This window comes from Cygnus atratus, chromosome 3, assembly GCF_013377495.2.
Source record: "Cygnus atratus isolate AKBS03 ecotype Queensland, Australia chromosome 3, CAtr_DNAZoo_HiC_assembly, whole genome shotgun sequence".
NCBI classification, from domain to species: domain Eukaryota; kingdom Metazoa; phylum Chordata; class Aves; order Anseriformes; family Anatidae; genus Cygnus; species Cygnus atratus.
In genome coordinates, this window is record NC_066364.1 from 77,757,746 (window position 1) to 77,773,860 (window position 16,115).

The window sequence follows — 16,115 nt, forward strand, 5'->3', positions numbered from 1 at the left end:
ATGATTTTATTTTTTTTTCTTTCTAGAAGCAGCTGGTTTCAGCAACACATCCCTCATTCTTCTTCATCAGTTAGAGGATAAGACAAAAGCTCATTCCTTCTTCATTGAGTTTCTTCATCAGGTAAAATTTTTACCATTCTTCTGGTACCAGCACACACAAGAATTCTTAAGAGAAAAATAATTCTTTCTAGTTCATTGTTTAAAGGGCATGTCATGTTTTTTTGTTTTGTTTTTTAAAAGGTTGGCATATTTGAACGACTGGGCAGTTTTCCAGTCAGAGGGATGCCAATGGCAACTCGATTGTTGCTCTGTGAGCATGCAGAAAAACTAGCAGCAGCTATTGTTCTCAAGAATCATCACGCCAGGCTGCCTGATTTAGTGAATGCTGCTATTCTGATTGCCTTAAACAAAAGGGAGTGCGACATTCCACCAAGTCTTACCCCTGCAGATGTTTTCTTTCGAGAGGTAAGAACAGCAGACTGAGTAGAAGGAACCCTTTTATTTCTGAATTACTGCGTAGTATAGCATGTAGTAGAAGTTGGAATACTTTAATGTATACTTTAATTTCTTTTTTGCAATTTTTCTTTCTATTTTAAGGTGTCCCAGATAGATTCCATCTTTGAATGCTTGCTAGAAGAGGAGGAGCAAATCTTGAAAGATACGCATATTGAATCAGTTGAGTGGGCCCAGATAGTTGTCAATGTGAACAACATCATTAAGGTACTGAATAGCATTAACTAAAATGTTTTTGGGAAGGGAGGGTCAAATGTTAAAGAATACATTTGAGTTACTGACGTGAGAAAAGTGAATACAAATTTTGCATGCCTGAATATATTAGGAAGAAAGAGGTGGTCTTCTGCAGAATCAGGGGCATTCCTTTTCCTCCTGAGCCACTGATGAAGAGAGTTTGAGAAGCTGTGACGGCATGTGTACATAGCAAAGAGTGAAGAGCTTGTGCTTCAGAATGGAAGTTTCTTGCTCAGACAGCGTGTACCTTTCTATGTAACTGAGAAAGAAGGGGCTATTAAAATAACGCTTCAGGATTATAGAAGACAGCATATTTTATAGCCCGTGTATATGCAGATGGGCTAAAATGTTTATTTCCTTACCTTTAAACAGGATATGCTGCAAGCTGCCTGCCAGTATCGTCAATCTAGAGCCTCTTTATATAAAACAGGAGAGCTTCCAGAAAGAGAACCTGAATATATTCCATGGACAGGTGAGAAATCTCTATTACTAGTTTAATAAATATGAAAAATCTTTTTTGTTTAGTAGAGATGTGTTCTGGAAAACATGAATTCCAGTCTGAATATTAACTTATTCTTAAATTTTGTCAGTAAGAATGGGAGAAGCTAGGGGTTTGATCAATGAAACTGAGTGACTAAATGGACACATTTTGTCCAGTATTGATGGTAATTCTTTAAAACTTGCAATCCAAATTTGACTACAAAGTTTGGGGTCAAAGCTTATATATGTAAGCGTGTGTGTGTGTATATGTATGTGTGTATATATATATATATATATACATATATATATTATTATATTACTGTGCACTGGTTCTAGTTGGCAGGCCTGTGGGATATATAACATTTAAAATGAATCATTGTTGTGGTTTAGCCCGGCTGGCGGCCAAACACCACACAGCCGTTCGCTCACCCTCCCCCCTCCCTCTCCGGGAAGGGGGAGAGAAACGGGAAAGTGAAGCCTGTGAGTTGAGATAAAGACAGTTTATTAAGACAGGGAAAAGAATAACAATAATAATAATAATAGTATTAATAGTAATAATGTGTACGAAATAAGTGTTGCACAATGCAATTGCTCACCACCCGTTGACCGATGCCCAGCCTATCCCCGAGCAGCCGGCCCCCCACCCCGGCTAGCCACCCCTATATATTGTTCAGCATGACGTCAGATGGTATGGAATACCCCTTTGGCCAGTTTGGGTCAGCTGTCCTGGGTCTGTCCCCTCCCAGCTCCTGCTGCACCCCCAGCCTGCTCGCTAGCAGGACAGAGCGAGAAGCTGAAAAGTCCTTGGCTTGGTGTAAGCACTGCTCTACAACAATTAAAACATCAGCATGTTATCAGCGCTCTTCTCATCCTAATCCAAAACATAGCACCCTGCCAGCTACTAGGAGGAAAATTAACTCTGCCCTACCTGAAACCAGGACAATCATCAATGTGATCTAGAACTGTTTTAAAAAGGCCAGTGTTTCTCAATGTTTTGATGGTTTGTTAACATGAAAAATTGTTAGAACAAATGTTTGTAGCTGCATGGTCTTCTTGGTTGGTGCTTAGGCTTTCTTGAGGCCTTTGAATCAAACATACTTTTTTGGTGCTCCCAGTATCAAAATCTTTTGAAAAGCAGGATGCATGTTTGTCTTGATGACCACATCTGTGGATTTCAAGTGGGTTATGGAAGTTGAATTGTTTTTTATGTGTATTCTCTGCTTTGCCCCGGAGGTCATGCAAGTGATTTTTTTCTTCAGAATAGCTGATGCTGATGGTATAGATCTCTGTAGTTTGGGGAGTGGTTTCGTTTCTTTTTTGATTATTTTGGTGAAATTTAATATTAGAAGGAAGATGGGAGTATGTGACTTGTGGGATTTTTCTAATATTGTTCTGATTTTGACCTTAAGATGCTTATTAGCTTTTATTTTTCTTTTTAATTGTAACTAGTAACTTTTTTATACTTCAGCATGGATTCCTTTGATGGTGAGATAGTTGTTTTAATATTTACTGTGTTTTCTTTCCAAGCGTCTAGCAGCCTACGTTCAGCAATAACACGCCAGCATGGGATCATTCTGAAGATGGTGTATCCTCAGGTGGACAGTAACTTACGTAGCATTGTGGCTGAACAGTTGGTGGCACTGCTGGATTGTTTTCTAGATGGCTATGTTTCTCAGCTGAAATCTGTGGACCGACCTGCTGATCAAGAGAGATACAGCAATTTGGAAATGGAGTATGTGCAGAAAAGATCAGAACTCTTGTCTCCTCTCCGTAAGTAGTTTGTTTTCCTTTAATGCAAGGATTAAATGTTCCATTTCGTGAGGAAATGATGCAAACCTAACAGAGTAAGTGGTGTTTGTGTATGAATTCAATTTGTTTCACGTTTGCCTTCAGAGTATTAATGACTAGTTTTTCTGATTTAATGGGATTTTTGTAAAACAGATCGGGCATGGATGCAATCTTGTATGGAATTCTGCATGCCTCTAATAAAGCATCGCTGCTTTAATTTTTTAACTCTGCTGACTTGTTACATTTTTCTGGCAGGATTTATGTTCTGTGCTAGATGACTGAAAATATAATAGGCTTTTGAATGTTTATATTGTTGATAGTTGGAAAAAAATTATAAACATCTGAAACTTTGTTTAGTGTTTATCAGAAAAAATGTTAACTTTAGAATCTTGATTATGTAGTCAAGCCTGTTAAACATGTCAGATGTGGTCAAGTCTTTAATGAGTAACTGACAGCAAAGCCCCCCTTGTTGAGTGGAAATAACTCGAAGAAAATGTACTTTAGTAAACTTAAACTTTTTTTTAACTAATAATGAATGATACACTATAAATAAGACAGTCTAATAATCACTGACTCTTAACATATTTAAACTTCAAGAAAAATCTGTTAACTGTCTCAGTTTTACTGACATTCATGGGCTATGTTAGTTTGCAAATACATAAGTTAACGGAATACTCAGTTTTGTTTGAGAGGAAATACAAACTACGGACTGAACATAATAAGATTAAAATGTATTTAACAGAACCAAAAAGAAAGTTCAAACAATATATTTTGAATACAGATCCCATGGTCTTTAGTTGTTCTATCTGTTATCGAAAGCTTTTGCCAGCTCCTTTTTTGCTTTGTGTAATTAAATGGTTATTAATACAGATATTAAGTCACTTGTGGACTTCTACCCCTAAAGAAGCACAAATAACAGATACATGCTATCTTTCAGAGAAAACGGGGAGTATACAGGTCATTTTGTATTTTAAGCTTCTCTCCCCTTGTACTGTGGGCAGAGGTGGTAGGTATGTAAACTTGCATGTGTGTAGGGTATGTACGAAGTACCTCTTTGATGTGAACACCTGAATTTTGTTTTCATTTTACGCAGACATCCTGTAACAGCTGAAGATGAGCATGTGTGATATAACTTCTTTTTCTTCTTGGTTACTTAGTTTCCCTGGGACAGTATCAGATGGCAGCTGCTTTAGCAGAGAAGTACTGTGACTTTGATATCCTGGTGCAAATGTGTGAGCAGACAGACAACCAGGCCAGATTACAACGTTATATGAGTCAGTTTGCAGATCAGGTACCTCTTTTTTTTTTTTTCCATGTTTCCTTTAGATAGTGTTTGGTAAGTTTGCACCTGAAGTTTTGCAAAAAAAAAAAAAAAATAATAATAATAATTTTCTTTTAGTGTGTGTATTTACATACACGTACAGAATGAAATGTGGAAAATTAGGACCAAGATTCATCTTGCAGAACTTAATGCAGTATTTAACCTGAGCTTGTAAATAAATAAATAAATAAAATAAAGTCAACAGAAATATGGATGTTAGCTGGATAGACAAGAGGGTTTTATGGGACCTTTGTGCATCACTTGCACTGTCTCACTCTTGACGTCTTTCAGCATTTTGTAACTTGCTTGCTGAAGTATTGTAGTCAATGTTGTTTTATTAAACTAATGTAATACGAATTTAGGGATAATTTCCAAAAGAGGAGAGGAGATTGTTAAATGTATAAATAGAGGAGTTGAGAAGAGTAGGAAGCAGAAGTGTCGCTGTGTTCTTTTTTGTCGTCTTGTCAGATGCTTGTTGGGCAATTTTTCCAATATCTGTCAAAATTCAGTGTAAACATTTTTACATGTACTGAAAATTTGGAAAATGGAAGGAAAAAGGCAAAGAGACTACTTGAGGTCAGGGGGGTTGGGGAAAAAGGTTTCCAAATTTGAGAATCAGTGAGCTCAATTTTGTTTAGCTTTCCATAACAGCTGTGGAATGAAGAATGCTCATTAAGTTTCGTAATGAAGAGAGTACAAAAAGGGTGTTTAATAAGAACAATTTAAAGTATCAGTAGCGGACAGAAATGAAAGTAAATATTTTTAGTCGCAAGAATGAAATACACAAACTGCTGAAGAATTTTCCATTTGTTCTCATTAGTTGTCTCAAATACTGGTGGTGGTGTGGGTTTTTTATGTTTTGTTTTGTTTTTTTTTACTTAAAAAAAGCTTTCTGAAAAGAGGTTAACATGACAAACATAGAGCAGAATAGATCAATAGATAAAGTCTTCAGACTTTTTTTTTTAACTGTTAATGCAATTAAAGCTTAGCATTATTCCAAGATTATTCTGAAAAGTCTAAATTAAATCATAAACATAAATCCTGATTAGTTATTTCACACTGAAGTTCTTGAGGATAAAATAGTTTTGAGGGATGTTTTTGGTTACAAAACAAGATTTATTTTTTCGAACAATGACTAGGGGAAATAAGGTTGCAGGTTCAGCTTGAGATAGGAGGGAATGTTTCAAAACAGTGATAGAAAAATAAACTTTCAAGTATGAAACGAAGTAGTTAGCACGGAGTTCTGAGTGGTGGAAAGGAACAGGCGAAGATATTAGTTTGAACTTGTGGGTGAGGTGATACCTATTTTCAATCTTGTGGGTTACCAAAGAATTTGTTTGGCATTTCCTTCATTTCCATTTAAGGACAAACTTGGATGCATGTATCAGCATCCATAGCGGATGAATTCTTTAAAGATTGTGTTTCTAACAGGACTTAACTCCTTTTACATCAACAGTATTTTTTTTTTTTTTTTAAGCAAGTTAACCCATGTTCTTACCAATTACATTCTGTGAAGTATTTTGCCTTTTAAGACAAACAAAATATTTAAAGGTAACTTTTATAATCTGTTTGTTTTCCTATTCAGAATTTTTCAGATTTCCTGTTTCGCTGGTATTTAGAAAAAGGGAAGCGAGGGAAGCTGTTATCCCAGCCTATTGCTCAGCATGGACAGCTGGCCAGTTTTTTGCAAGCACATGAACATCTGAGTTGGTTACACGAAATCAATAGTCAGGATTTGCAAAAGGTAGGCTTTCTTAATACCACCAAACTGAAACATCGTATGGTAAAACTTCTAACCGCTGTGTCAGGTATATGTTCAAGTATGCAGGTTACCTAATTCATGAACAAAAGAATGGTGCTTAACTAGGTGAACGAGGGGAGAAATGTCACAGATTATTAATGGAGTACCGAAAGCACCCCTCCAGGCACCATCTGGTGTATCATATAAGCCGCTGCATCGTGTAATGGAAATTAGGCCCATGTAGATGACTGATACTTTGTATCAAGGGAGATTTATTTGGCTGAGTGATCACCACCCTGCTGTTCTGGGAGTTTATGTTGAATATCAGTAACATTTTCAGATGATCCAGCAAGGGGGAAACTAAAATTTGTATTTCAAAGCTAACTTAGTGAAAGCAGAGAAATTTTGAGGTATCACAAAAGTAAAAAGTAAGGAAAAAAAAAGTGCTTCATGTATATTCATAATTTGAAAGCAGTTTATTTTTAGAGGAGTTAATGTGTATGTGGATAGATTAATGTTGTTTTGGTTTTGAACTTGTTTTTTTTGTAGCCTTGTAATCTGTCCAGTTCTCCTCCTACTTCTTGTTGGGCAGTCTTCCTTCTGCTAGATTTATGAATACTTTTCACTTTTGCAAATAAACAATCTAAAGAAAAATGGCTTCTTCCAATTCATATGCACATTTATTAAATATGCAAAGGATGGTAACATCCTATTATAAATTATAGGTTGAGAATCATATATCCATTTAAAAATAAATAAATAGGAAAACAAGAAATATTTGGTCAGAAAGGAATCTTGATATAATAATACAAGTAACTGAAGTGTTTGGGAATCTATTACTTACTCTGTTGGTGTAGACTGAGTTTCTTTTATAGCAAAGCACTACGAAGGAGGGGGATTCTAGAATAGAAGTAATTCAGTCTGGATTGCTCATTTCTGAGTAGGTGCTCAGAAATGTATTGTTCCTTTGTCAGACATACAAGTAAATTTTTGCGCATCTGTTGGGTTACTACAGTGGTTGAAAAATAGTTAGATGTATGCCAAATTCCTGAATTAACAAATAAATAATCTGCGTGCAAAGCTGTTCCGTCAAGGTGCATTTGCCTGGTTTTTATAGCGAAGTCTTCAATAAAATCCCAGAGGAACAGTATGTGAAGTTGCAACTTATCTTTAATTATAAGATAGTTTTGAGGGGTATTACAGAAAGAGAGACCTATATGTCTTCCTAAATAGTGTAATGCAGAATTCTAATTTGCAAGTTCTTCAAGACTTCTAAGAAATAACACGTTACAGTACTACAAATCATAAATAGCTGAGACTGCAGTTCAAGTTAAATCCTTCTTGCCTGTTAACTTTCTGATGTTAACTTCTGCAACTGATCTCTAATGTGTTTATTAATTTCAGGCTCACAGAACGTTGCAGACTTTAGCAAACATGGAGACCAGGTATTTTGCAAAGAAGAAAACACTTCTTGGCTTGAGCAAATTAGCTGCACTGGCATCTGACTTCTCAGAAGAAATACTGCAAGAAAAAATAGAAGGTAAGAAATAAAAACAGAGTAAGGTGAAGAACAGATTAATGAAGTTACTGAATTAAAGCCACATTTTTGTGAATAGTTCATTTTCTGAGCATGAGGGCTCTAGCCCAATGTGGTAAGGATACATTGGGCTGATGACTTTGCTCATGGTGGGAATGGTGAGGAAAGCAGCATAAGGCAGTAACCCCAGTATTCACCGTCCCCTGTGTGTTAGGACTATGACATTGGGAACTTTCACCTTTTCACTTTTCCTAATAACATGCTATTAGCATAAACAGCAGGCTGCAAAGTTCTTTTTTTTAAGTCATTAGACAGTTCAGAAGCAGCTGAAACTTCTAAACCGTTCACAACATTTTTTATGAAGCTGCATTTTATATTTCACATGCAAGGTAAAAATAAATCAACTTCTTAAAGCCTAATTAGTGAATAGTTATCAATTTTGAATTCCACTCAAGTCCTGAGACTCTTAGGCTCTAAGGAAATGGTGTATATATGTTATATTGTGATAGTGTACCCACAAATACATAAATCTGTGATCAGGTAGTGCTTCCTCAGTACTTTCTAGCATGGTTAGTGGCAGTGTTTCATTATGATCTAACTGAAAAGATATTAATGGAAAAATTGGGAATACCTGTTCTGCTTTATTACCAAGTACAGCAGTTCCACTGCTCTGCCCTCATTGTCATGCTTGAAAATACCCCTTTCCTGCTGTGAGTTTGTGAAAAAGCATATATCCTACGCTAATGGTTAAACTAATACTGGCCACCAGGGGGAAGCTTTAAAATATTACTGAAGATTATTTCAAGTTTGCTTCTATTAATCTGCATGTTTATCTACGTATGTTAGGTACAATTCTTGAATGAGATCTTGTTGAAAAAGGCTTAGAATAATTGACAGCTAAGTAGGTGTTACAAATTTATTTTTAGATTGTAATAATTTATTGCTTGATTTCTAAATTATAAAACATTGCATCTAATCTCTATGAATGCAACTTCAAAATATATGCCAATGCTGATGTGAACAATCTCATCTTTAAATAGAAAAACCTTAGAAAACTGGGGAAAGTAAAGCTTTATTTCAAGAGTGACTATCAAAATTTGGTGTGGACTTTATTCTGGTACACACTTCTGTATGACAGAGGGCATAGCTTTTTAAATTTATGCTCTTTGTGTATAGGCTTTGCATTTATAAAGAAAGAGTAATTATTTCTGCCATGTTCTGCTCATCCACTTGAACAGATAAAATACTCCTTTAGAATTATTTTCACATTTTTACCATGCAATGGAACTGGGGTTGGAGTTTGCATGCTGTGGGTGAAGTTACTCTGTGTTGATTCTGTTTCAGCCTAATAGGTTTCAGGCTGTACTGGAAAATAAAACAATTCAGAAAGGAATAATTCATGGGATGCAGCAACTCCATTGCACAGATCTTCAGCCAGAATGTGACTCTCCGAAATCACAGCCAGCTTGCTTTCCTGCCTAGTGCCATAGCATCCCTCCAATCCGATGTATCTGTTTTCTGGTTTTGAGGAGGGGGAAAAAAAAAGCTATCAGTCAGCTTTACACTGGGAACCTGACTGGAAAATAACAACTAGTTCATTGGGATGACAGTAGTGCAGTAGAAGTATTTCTGTGCTTAAGCAACATAGAAGTATCCAAATAAAATGCTTCATAAGAAATATTTGTAGACCTGAAAAATATTGTAACTTGGCAGTTATTGCTGTGCCATAGACTTTATTACTACATTTTAATAACATGAAACATTTATTTCCTTAAATGACTACAAGAAATATCGGAACAGGAACGCTTTCTGTTACATCAGGAGACGCTCCCTGAACAGTTACTGTTAGAGAAACAGTTGAACCTCAATGATATGCCAGTGCTGTCTGCATCTCAGCTCATTGATGTAAGTATCTCCTGTCTTCTCCATTACACAGATAAAGTTGCAGTATATTTTCTACTCCAGTGTTATAAAATAAACTAGATCACAGCTGTTTTTATGTCTTATTTGACTTGCTAACCACTTAAAGATCTGACGTATGAAATTGTTTACCTTTGCTTTGTTTATTTTGTTTACCTATAGCAAATTTCAAAATATCTTTTTTAGTTCGGAATTTCCTTGTTGCACGTGTGTTTTTGAGTGCTGCTAGGAGAAGCAGCAGATAAATCAGTGCCAGAAGCTGTCTTACTGGTCTAAACCAGTTTTTGGAAATGAGATAATTTTTACCTTCTGTCACATCCTCAGCAGGGCAAAATTTGAAAGGCAGAGGGAACAAATAATAACAACTTAATTGAGAAAGATGCTACAGTCTAGAAATGGAAAGGGCTGGAAGTGAGAAAGAGCACCCACAGTCTTTGTCTTTAAAAACAATGAACAACAGCAACAAAAAAAGCAACTTGTTCCAATTCTGGCATCAATAGAGCTGACTGCTCCTCCACACTCCTTTCTGGTGGGAGCCAGGAACCAGTAGCTTTATTTTATCATCCAGTGATGCATACAAAAATATTTGTTGAATAGCAACAATATGGTGTAAAACCAACCATGCCTTGTCTGTTAATTTAGCAAGTCGTTAATTTTCTGTAATCTTGTGGAAAATTAGGAGCTGGTATTGCACCTGTTAGAATTTTCCCCATTTTCTTAGAAAAATGTGAAGTGTCAGTAGATTCTGAAGTCGTTACCTCTGTCTTTAAGTGAAGCTGACTGTGGGATTACAGAAGAGTAAGAAGTGTCATCGTTTGACAAGTGCTGGCACCGTGCCAGTGTTCCTTCTGAATTCTCTCTGTCAAACCCATGTTCTTACTTGCTTCTTGCAATGCCAGAATGAAACTTAGGAAGTGTAAACAAACAGTGCATTAATATTAGTTTTGCTTTTAAGTACTAATTTAGAACGTTGTTTATGGGAAGGGGGGTGAATGAAATGTGGATAGCAAACTTACCTGTTTGTAAAAGGTGAAAGGCAGTACGTGTGCTTATGTACTGCTTCGAGCTTTGTCAAAATAATTCTGAGAGCTCATTTTATTTGTGGAGCTGAGCTCTAGCTACAGTAGTCCAGGAATGTTACAGCCTTAAATGGTACTTAAATTTGAAACCTAGCAGCCTTATATCCAATGTCATTTGTCCACAGACCATTGTCATGTATGTGGAATGCTGCTCTAAAACCTTAAGTATATTCCTTACTATAAAAATACTTGCAATTGAATCGAGGCATATTTTCATGAGAAGGTCATGTAAGTGGAAAATACATGGTGGTCTTCCCACAATGAGTTGTTTGTGATATCAGTTACATTAGTTTGTAGGCTAAAAATAATTCTCTACGTTAATCTTTCATGTCGTAGATGTACATATGTGATGAGAACAGAAGGGCCAACGAGTATGACTTCAAGAAAGCACTTGATCTACTGGAATATATTGATGAGGTAGGAAAAGGTTTCGAAGAGTTTCTAATCCAGAGACTTTTTTTTGATCATTTAAGCGAGAATGTTGCATCTGTAGTTAGTTGAGAATATATTGGCTTAGTGTACGGTAGTTAAAAATAGTCCCTAATGTGTTTTTTGGTTTGTTTTTAAGTCACTGGAGACTTAATGCCAAGTGTGGTTTAGATCATTGAAGAAAAATTACACTCCTCATCTTCAGTTCCCATTTATAGTCTAGTTTCTTTTTTAGAGCCTTGCTTCCCTACAGGCTTCCTGCAAACAGGACAAAAATTATCTGTTTTCAGTTGTTCAGTTCATGCATCATCCCTAGTGGCAGTTTCTCTGATGGTTTATGAGATAAGGCGGAATAAAGGACACCAACTTTTTAACGCATAAATAGCACTGAACCACAGATTTGTTATCCTAAGCTCGAAGTGCTCACTGCATCTCGCTGTATGATCTGGTAACTTGCCAGGAGAAACTTTCCAGTAAGCATGAATAAATCAGCTTCTGAGAAACATCAAACCAGAATTAAAAGCAACCTTCACTAAAAAGCAGCGGCTGTATTATTTCAGTAAACTAGTTCAGATTTCTCTTATGGATCAGTTGGAATGTATTCCTTGGTAACTGAAAATGAGAGCTTTTTTCAGATTATCCCAGTTCATGTTTGTCTGGGTAGAAGGAATCCAAGTAGAAAAAAAAACAAACTCCTTTTATTAGTGTTTACAAAACTATTGTTCCATTTTGTTGGCCTTCAGTAATTTTGGTTTGATGACTATAAATATCTCTAACTTTGATTTTTTTTTAGCTGCTTTTAATTTATTTTTTAAATGGAATTTTCTTTTGAGTAACATTTATTTACTGTTTATTAACTAGTATTTATTTATTTATATATGAATCTGTTTATTTGCGTTCACAACTACACCGTATTTTGTAGCGTGGAGTATTACTGCTTTGTCATTTACATTGAGTTGCTTTTTAGTTTAAAAAGAAAATTCAGTGTGATTTTCTGACTTCTCCCTTCAATTTTACAAAGTAGAATCCGAATTTTGCATTAAATAATTAAAAAAATTTTTTGCAGTAAAATAAGTCTGAGTAAACTCATTTTGGTTCAGTCTTTCAAATTAATTTTCCCCTTGAATTTGTCTCCCCGTTTCACCAACATCGAGACAGAGACAACTATATTGGCTTTTTTTGTCTTTGAAGAAGGAAAAAGGAAGATGAGATCTCAAAATTTTTTTTTTTGCTCTGATATTTAAGTCTCTTAACTTAGGTAGAACCATTCAGCAAATGATGGCTTAACTCATCTCTGCAAATCTAAGCTCAGCTAAATGTAGGGTATCCATTACGGATAACCAAACCAAACAAGGGCAGTTCACAGCACTTTAAGAACGCATATGTGTTCACCAGTTTTCCTAGCTTTTCTCCAGCAAAAGTTTAAAGACAAGGCCCATCCTCTTGCTTCCAGGCTTTTAAAGGCAAGAGATCATAGCTCTATGAGGGGAATTTAAAGTAGCTGTGATGCTTTAGGACACTGGGAGGTGAAAAAAAATACATAGTCTCTTCTGTCATTAAATCTTAAAAGGGTCTCTGACACCAGTTATCTCAAAGTTTCTCTGCAAAGAAAGGACTGACCTTTCCAAGACAAGTGTATATTTTTTGAAGACATTTGTTAATGTATTCGTAAAATACATGTCCTTAATTGTGTATGCTAATGCACATCAGCTAGCTTGGCCACACCAAGAAAAGAGCCTTGAGTTCAGTCACCATTTAACAAATGTTAAAATAAAACTTGCCTGGAATAAACTGTTTTACATACTGGTAGTTGTTTGTGCTTTAGAATATACCCTTTTTTCAAACTGAGGTAGTTGGTCTTCAGTGATTGTGTGGGGATGTAGAAAGCCTGAGCCATGTCTTCAAATGGAAATGAACTGTCTTGAGTGGTTCAACAGTACCATCAGCTCATCTGTTAAAACAGGAGGTGTTTAAAAAAAAAAAAAGTTCAATACTTGAAGAATCTAACTGATTGGTGTAATCTGTATGACACAGTGATTACTTTTTAAACAAATTTTAAAATTACCTCTCTTTTTTCCTTACATGATGTGAAGGAAGAGGAAGTGGATGTAAATGATCTGAAACTTAAAATTCTCTGCATGGCTCTCCGAAGAGATGGGTAAGTGCAATATGAATAAAAATTACCAGGAGTATTTGTGACATAGCTTTTCCAGAATTACACATTGCTGTACTGTTCTTCAGCTCATTGAAAAGATTGAATTTCATAGTGTGAAGTTTATAAAGTATGAAGTAACTGGTCAGAAAGTGTGTGGAAACCTCCATTTAAAAAAATTTTATAGTACTTAGCTTAACTCACTGGCAACCTCCTATGCATTTTCAACACCCGAGAAGCAGAGATGTAGCTATACAGCTCTCATTCTTGAACCCTTTGCGAAGGTAAAAGCAGCGATCAATGCTGAAACTTTTCTTCCCCTTTGAAGCATCTCAAGATGAAGCTTTTTAAGAGCAACATGTGCAGATATCACTCCTACAAACTTTTATTTCACTTATTTTTGACTGCTGAACCACTTCGACAATTTCATGACTTTTTTATATTAAACTGCATTCTTAACTCTAAGAGATCAAAACCCCGGTGGCTTAAAAGACACTCTTATGGGTCTCCAACACTGAATACAGGCTGAATCCAACTGGTCAGAAAAATCTTGTCATTAAACAATGCTACTGTTCTTTCGCAGGGTAAATAACTCAAATGGTATTCCCTCCCCGTCTTTACTAATTTCCAGAAGTTATCCAGCTTTACTAACTTCTGTCCGTGTTCTTAGGAAGAAAAGATGAGGAGAGGATACATTCCAAATGCACCAAGCTATTTGTGATGGGCATGGAAATAAGCACCATTTACATTCACACATATACATAGGATAGATTCCAAGGGACAATTGTCTGTAGCAAATAACTTAGTCATGCAGCTAGGAGTTTATTGTCACACACAACACAAATATATGCAGAAACAGGTTCATGCTATTCTGTTTTCTTCCTTTCCTGTTGATTTCAAGACAGGTATCTAGAATCCCTGCATGGCACCAAGCCAGTAATTGGTTTGTGTCCTGTCTACCCTGAACCAAGAACAGAGATTCGGATGCAATATTTAAACTATTCAAATTATGTACAGTGCTGACAACATGTTGCCTGCTCCTCTAGCTAAACAGGTACAATTTGAGATCACTTTGTACTAGTTAGTGTTTGGGAAGCGTGATCTCCCAGTTGAGTTTCCTGTCCAGCAAGGCTCACAAAGGTTTACAAAGAGGTCAGTCGCTGTTTCAAAAGAGGTACTTTTAATTTTCATCAGTATGTGAAATGAAGTATTTGACATATTACAGAACCTACCTTTTAAGGGTAGCATCTGTTTGCTACCATAACAACTACAAATGGTGGTGAGCTTCTCGGGTAGAATAGAGGGCCTTGGTTGAACATGTTCCTGCCATTCTGGTAGGGCTCTCATTATCTCTCCTTCTCTGTGCCTAGGAGAAGGAAACCATCACCACCCCTTTCCCCTTCACTGCCTCCCTCCCTCAGGCTCTTCCCAGTAGATTTAATGATGAAGATCTAGAAATTTTGGAGTTACAGTGACATCCAGGGTAAAACTGGTTTCAGTGAAGTACGGAGGATTTGGCAGTAAGAGTTTCTGGGAGACAGGTCCAGATCTGAACCACATCCTATTAGCCAAAGGAAATCCATGTTAGTTTAGGAATTGACGTGGATGTTCTTGTGTGGCGGTTTAACACACAAAACAGGTAATTTTAACAACTGAAAGGTCAGAACCCCAGCAAAGGAAGTTAGGTCGATGTTGACTTAAAGCTGCTTGCTATGCATAGAGCTCTGTAAAAATGGAAGTGTCCCTTAAAATAACATTTCTCTTAGAAAAATGTTTAGAGCTTTCTTACTGCAGATGAGACTTGTATTCATAAGTTTTTCGCATTTAATCACAAATGAAACTCAACTTGAATTTTTGTGCACTGTTACAGGACTGCAACTTGTATTAGATATTTTTTTCCTCTAATTTTCAAACATATTAGCAAATTTCCTGCTCTTGGTTTATTCTACCAGAAGATAAATCCCTACTTTCATCTCAATCAGTAATTACTGAGAATAGTTAATTTTTGTCTTGATGGGTAATGCTTGTGGTTTTATCAAAGAAATAATGTTTGTGTTTATGATTCAGAAGGTGGTAAGCATTTCCATTGTCCTCCTAACTAGACTCTGTTATAGTAGTGCAGTTATTACAGTCTTACTCTTGGAATAAAGAATAACTAACTCAGGATAAAGAAACCTCTTGCTCTGAGGTATAGCCAAGTACATAACAGTTGTGTGAACATAATCACCTTTGGTAACTCACTGGATTTCCTGTATATTTTTTCTTATTTGCATTTGTTTTTTACCTATGCAATTCTCTTAGCAAATTATTCTTTGACTTGCAGATGGTCCAGCTCAGAAGGTAGAGATGATCCAATTGAAGCATCTAAAGATAGTATATTTGTGAAAATATTACAAAAACTATTGAAAGAAGGTAAAGTGTACTTAAATGTGAACTTGAAAAGATTAACTTCTTGAAATTTGGTGTTTCAAAAACTACTTAAAATGAACACTAATATATAAGAAAAGTAGCATAAGTGAATTCTTAGAGTAATACAAGCCTCCATGTGCATTCCACTAGATAACTAATTCCCATATGATTATAACTCTCTCTCTATGAAATGCTGGGGACGTGAAAGAGATGAGCTAATTTATTGGTTACAATTTCAGTGCCCTCAAATTATTGGCTTAGTAGGGCAGCTGTCAGATTTTGCATGTTTTTTGATTGCATAGTAAAGCAGGTCTTCTGGAGTCAAATGCATATCTTCTGTAAGATAAAGGATTAATATTTAATCATCTGTCATTCAGAAGAGTGTGAAATATTTTAGCTCAAATGCTTTTTATGTTTTTCTTCCAAAAAGCAAAATCAAAATTGATACCACCATGACTCTCACTAAGCTAAAAATGCCCATAGGAAGCTATGGTCATAGAAGTTACAGCTTT

General features: G+C 36.0%; 1 protein-coding gene across 1 annotated transcript in view; it reads left to right on the top strand.

Annotated features, from left to right (window-relative positions):
* The window catches only part of NUP133 (nucleoporin 133), a 30,475-nt gene that overhangs the window by 13,572 nt on the left and 788 nt on the right, over positions 1–16,115 (top strand). Inside the window, exons 14-25 of the mRNA XM_035539031.2 lie at positions 27–121; positions 241–465; positions 598–720; positions 1,120–1,219; positions 2,755–2,997; positions 4,173–4,306; positions 5,922–6,080; positions 7,482–7,617; positions 9,401–9,519; positions 10,950–11,030; positions 13,136–13,200; positions 15,518–15,606. Coding sequence (XP_035394924.1) covers positions 27–121; positions 241–465; positions 598–720; positions 1,120–1,219; positions 2,755–2,997; positions 4,173–4,306; positions 5,922–6,080; positions 7,482–7,617; positions 9,401–9,519; positions 10,950–11,030; positions 13,136–13,200; positions 15,518–15,606 — 1,569 coding nt within the window. The remainder of the gene's footprint in view (positions 1–26; positions 122–240; positions 466–597; positions 721–1,119; positions 1,220–2,754; positions 2,998–4,172; positions 4,307–5,921; positions 6,081–7,481; positions 7,618–9,400; positions 9,520–10,949; positions 11,031–13,135; positions 13,201–15,517; positions 15,607–16,115) is intronic.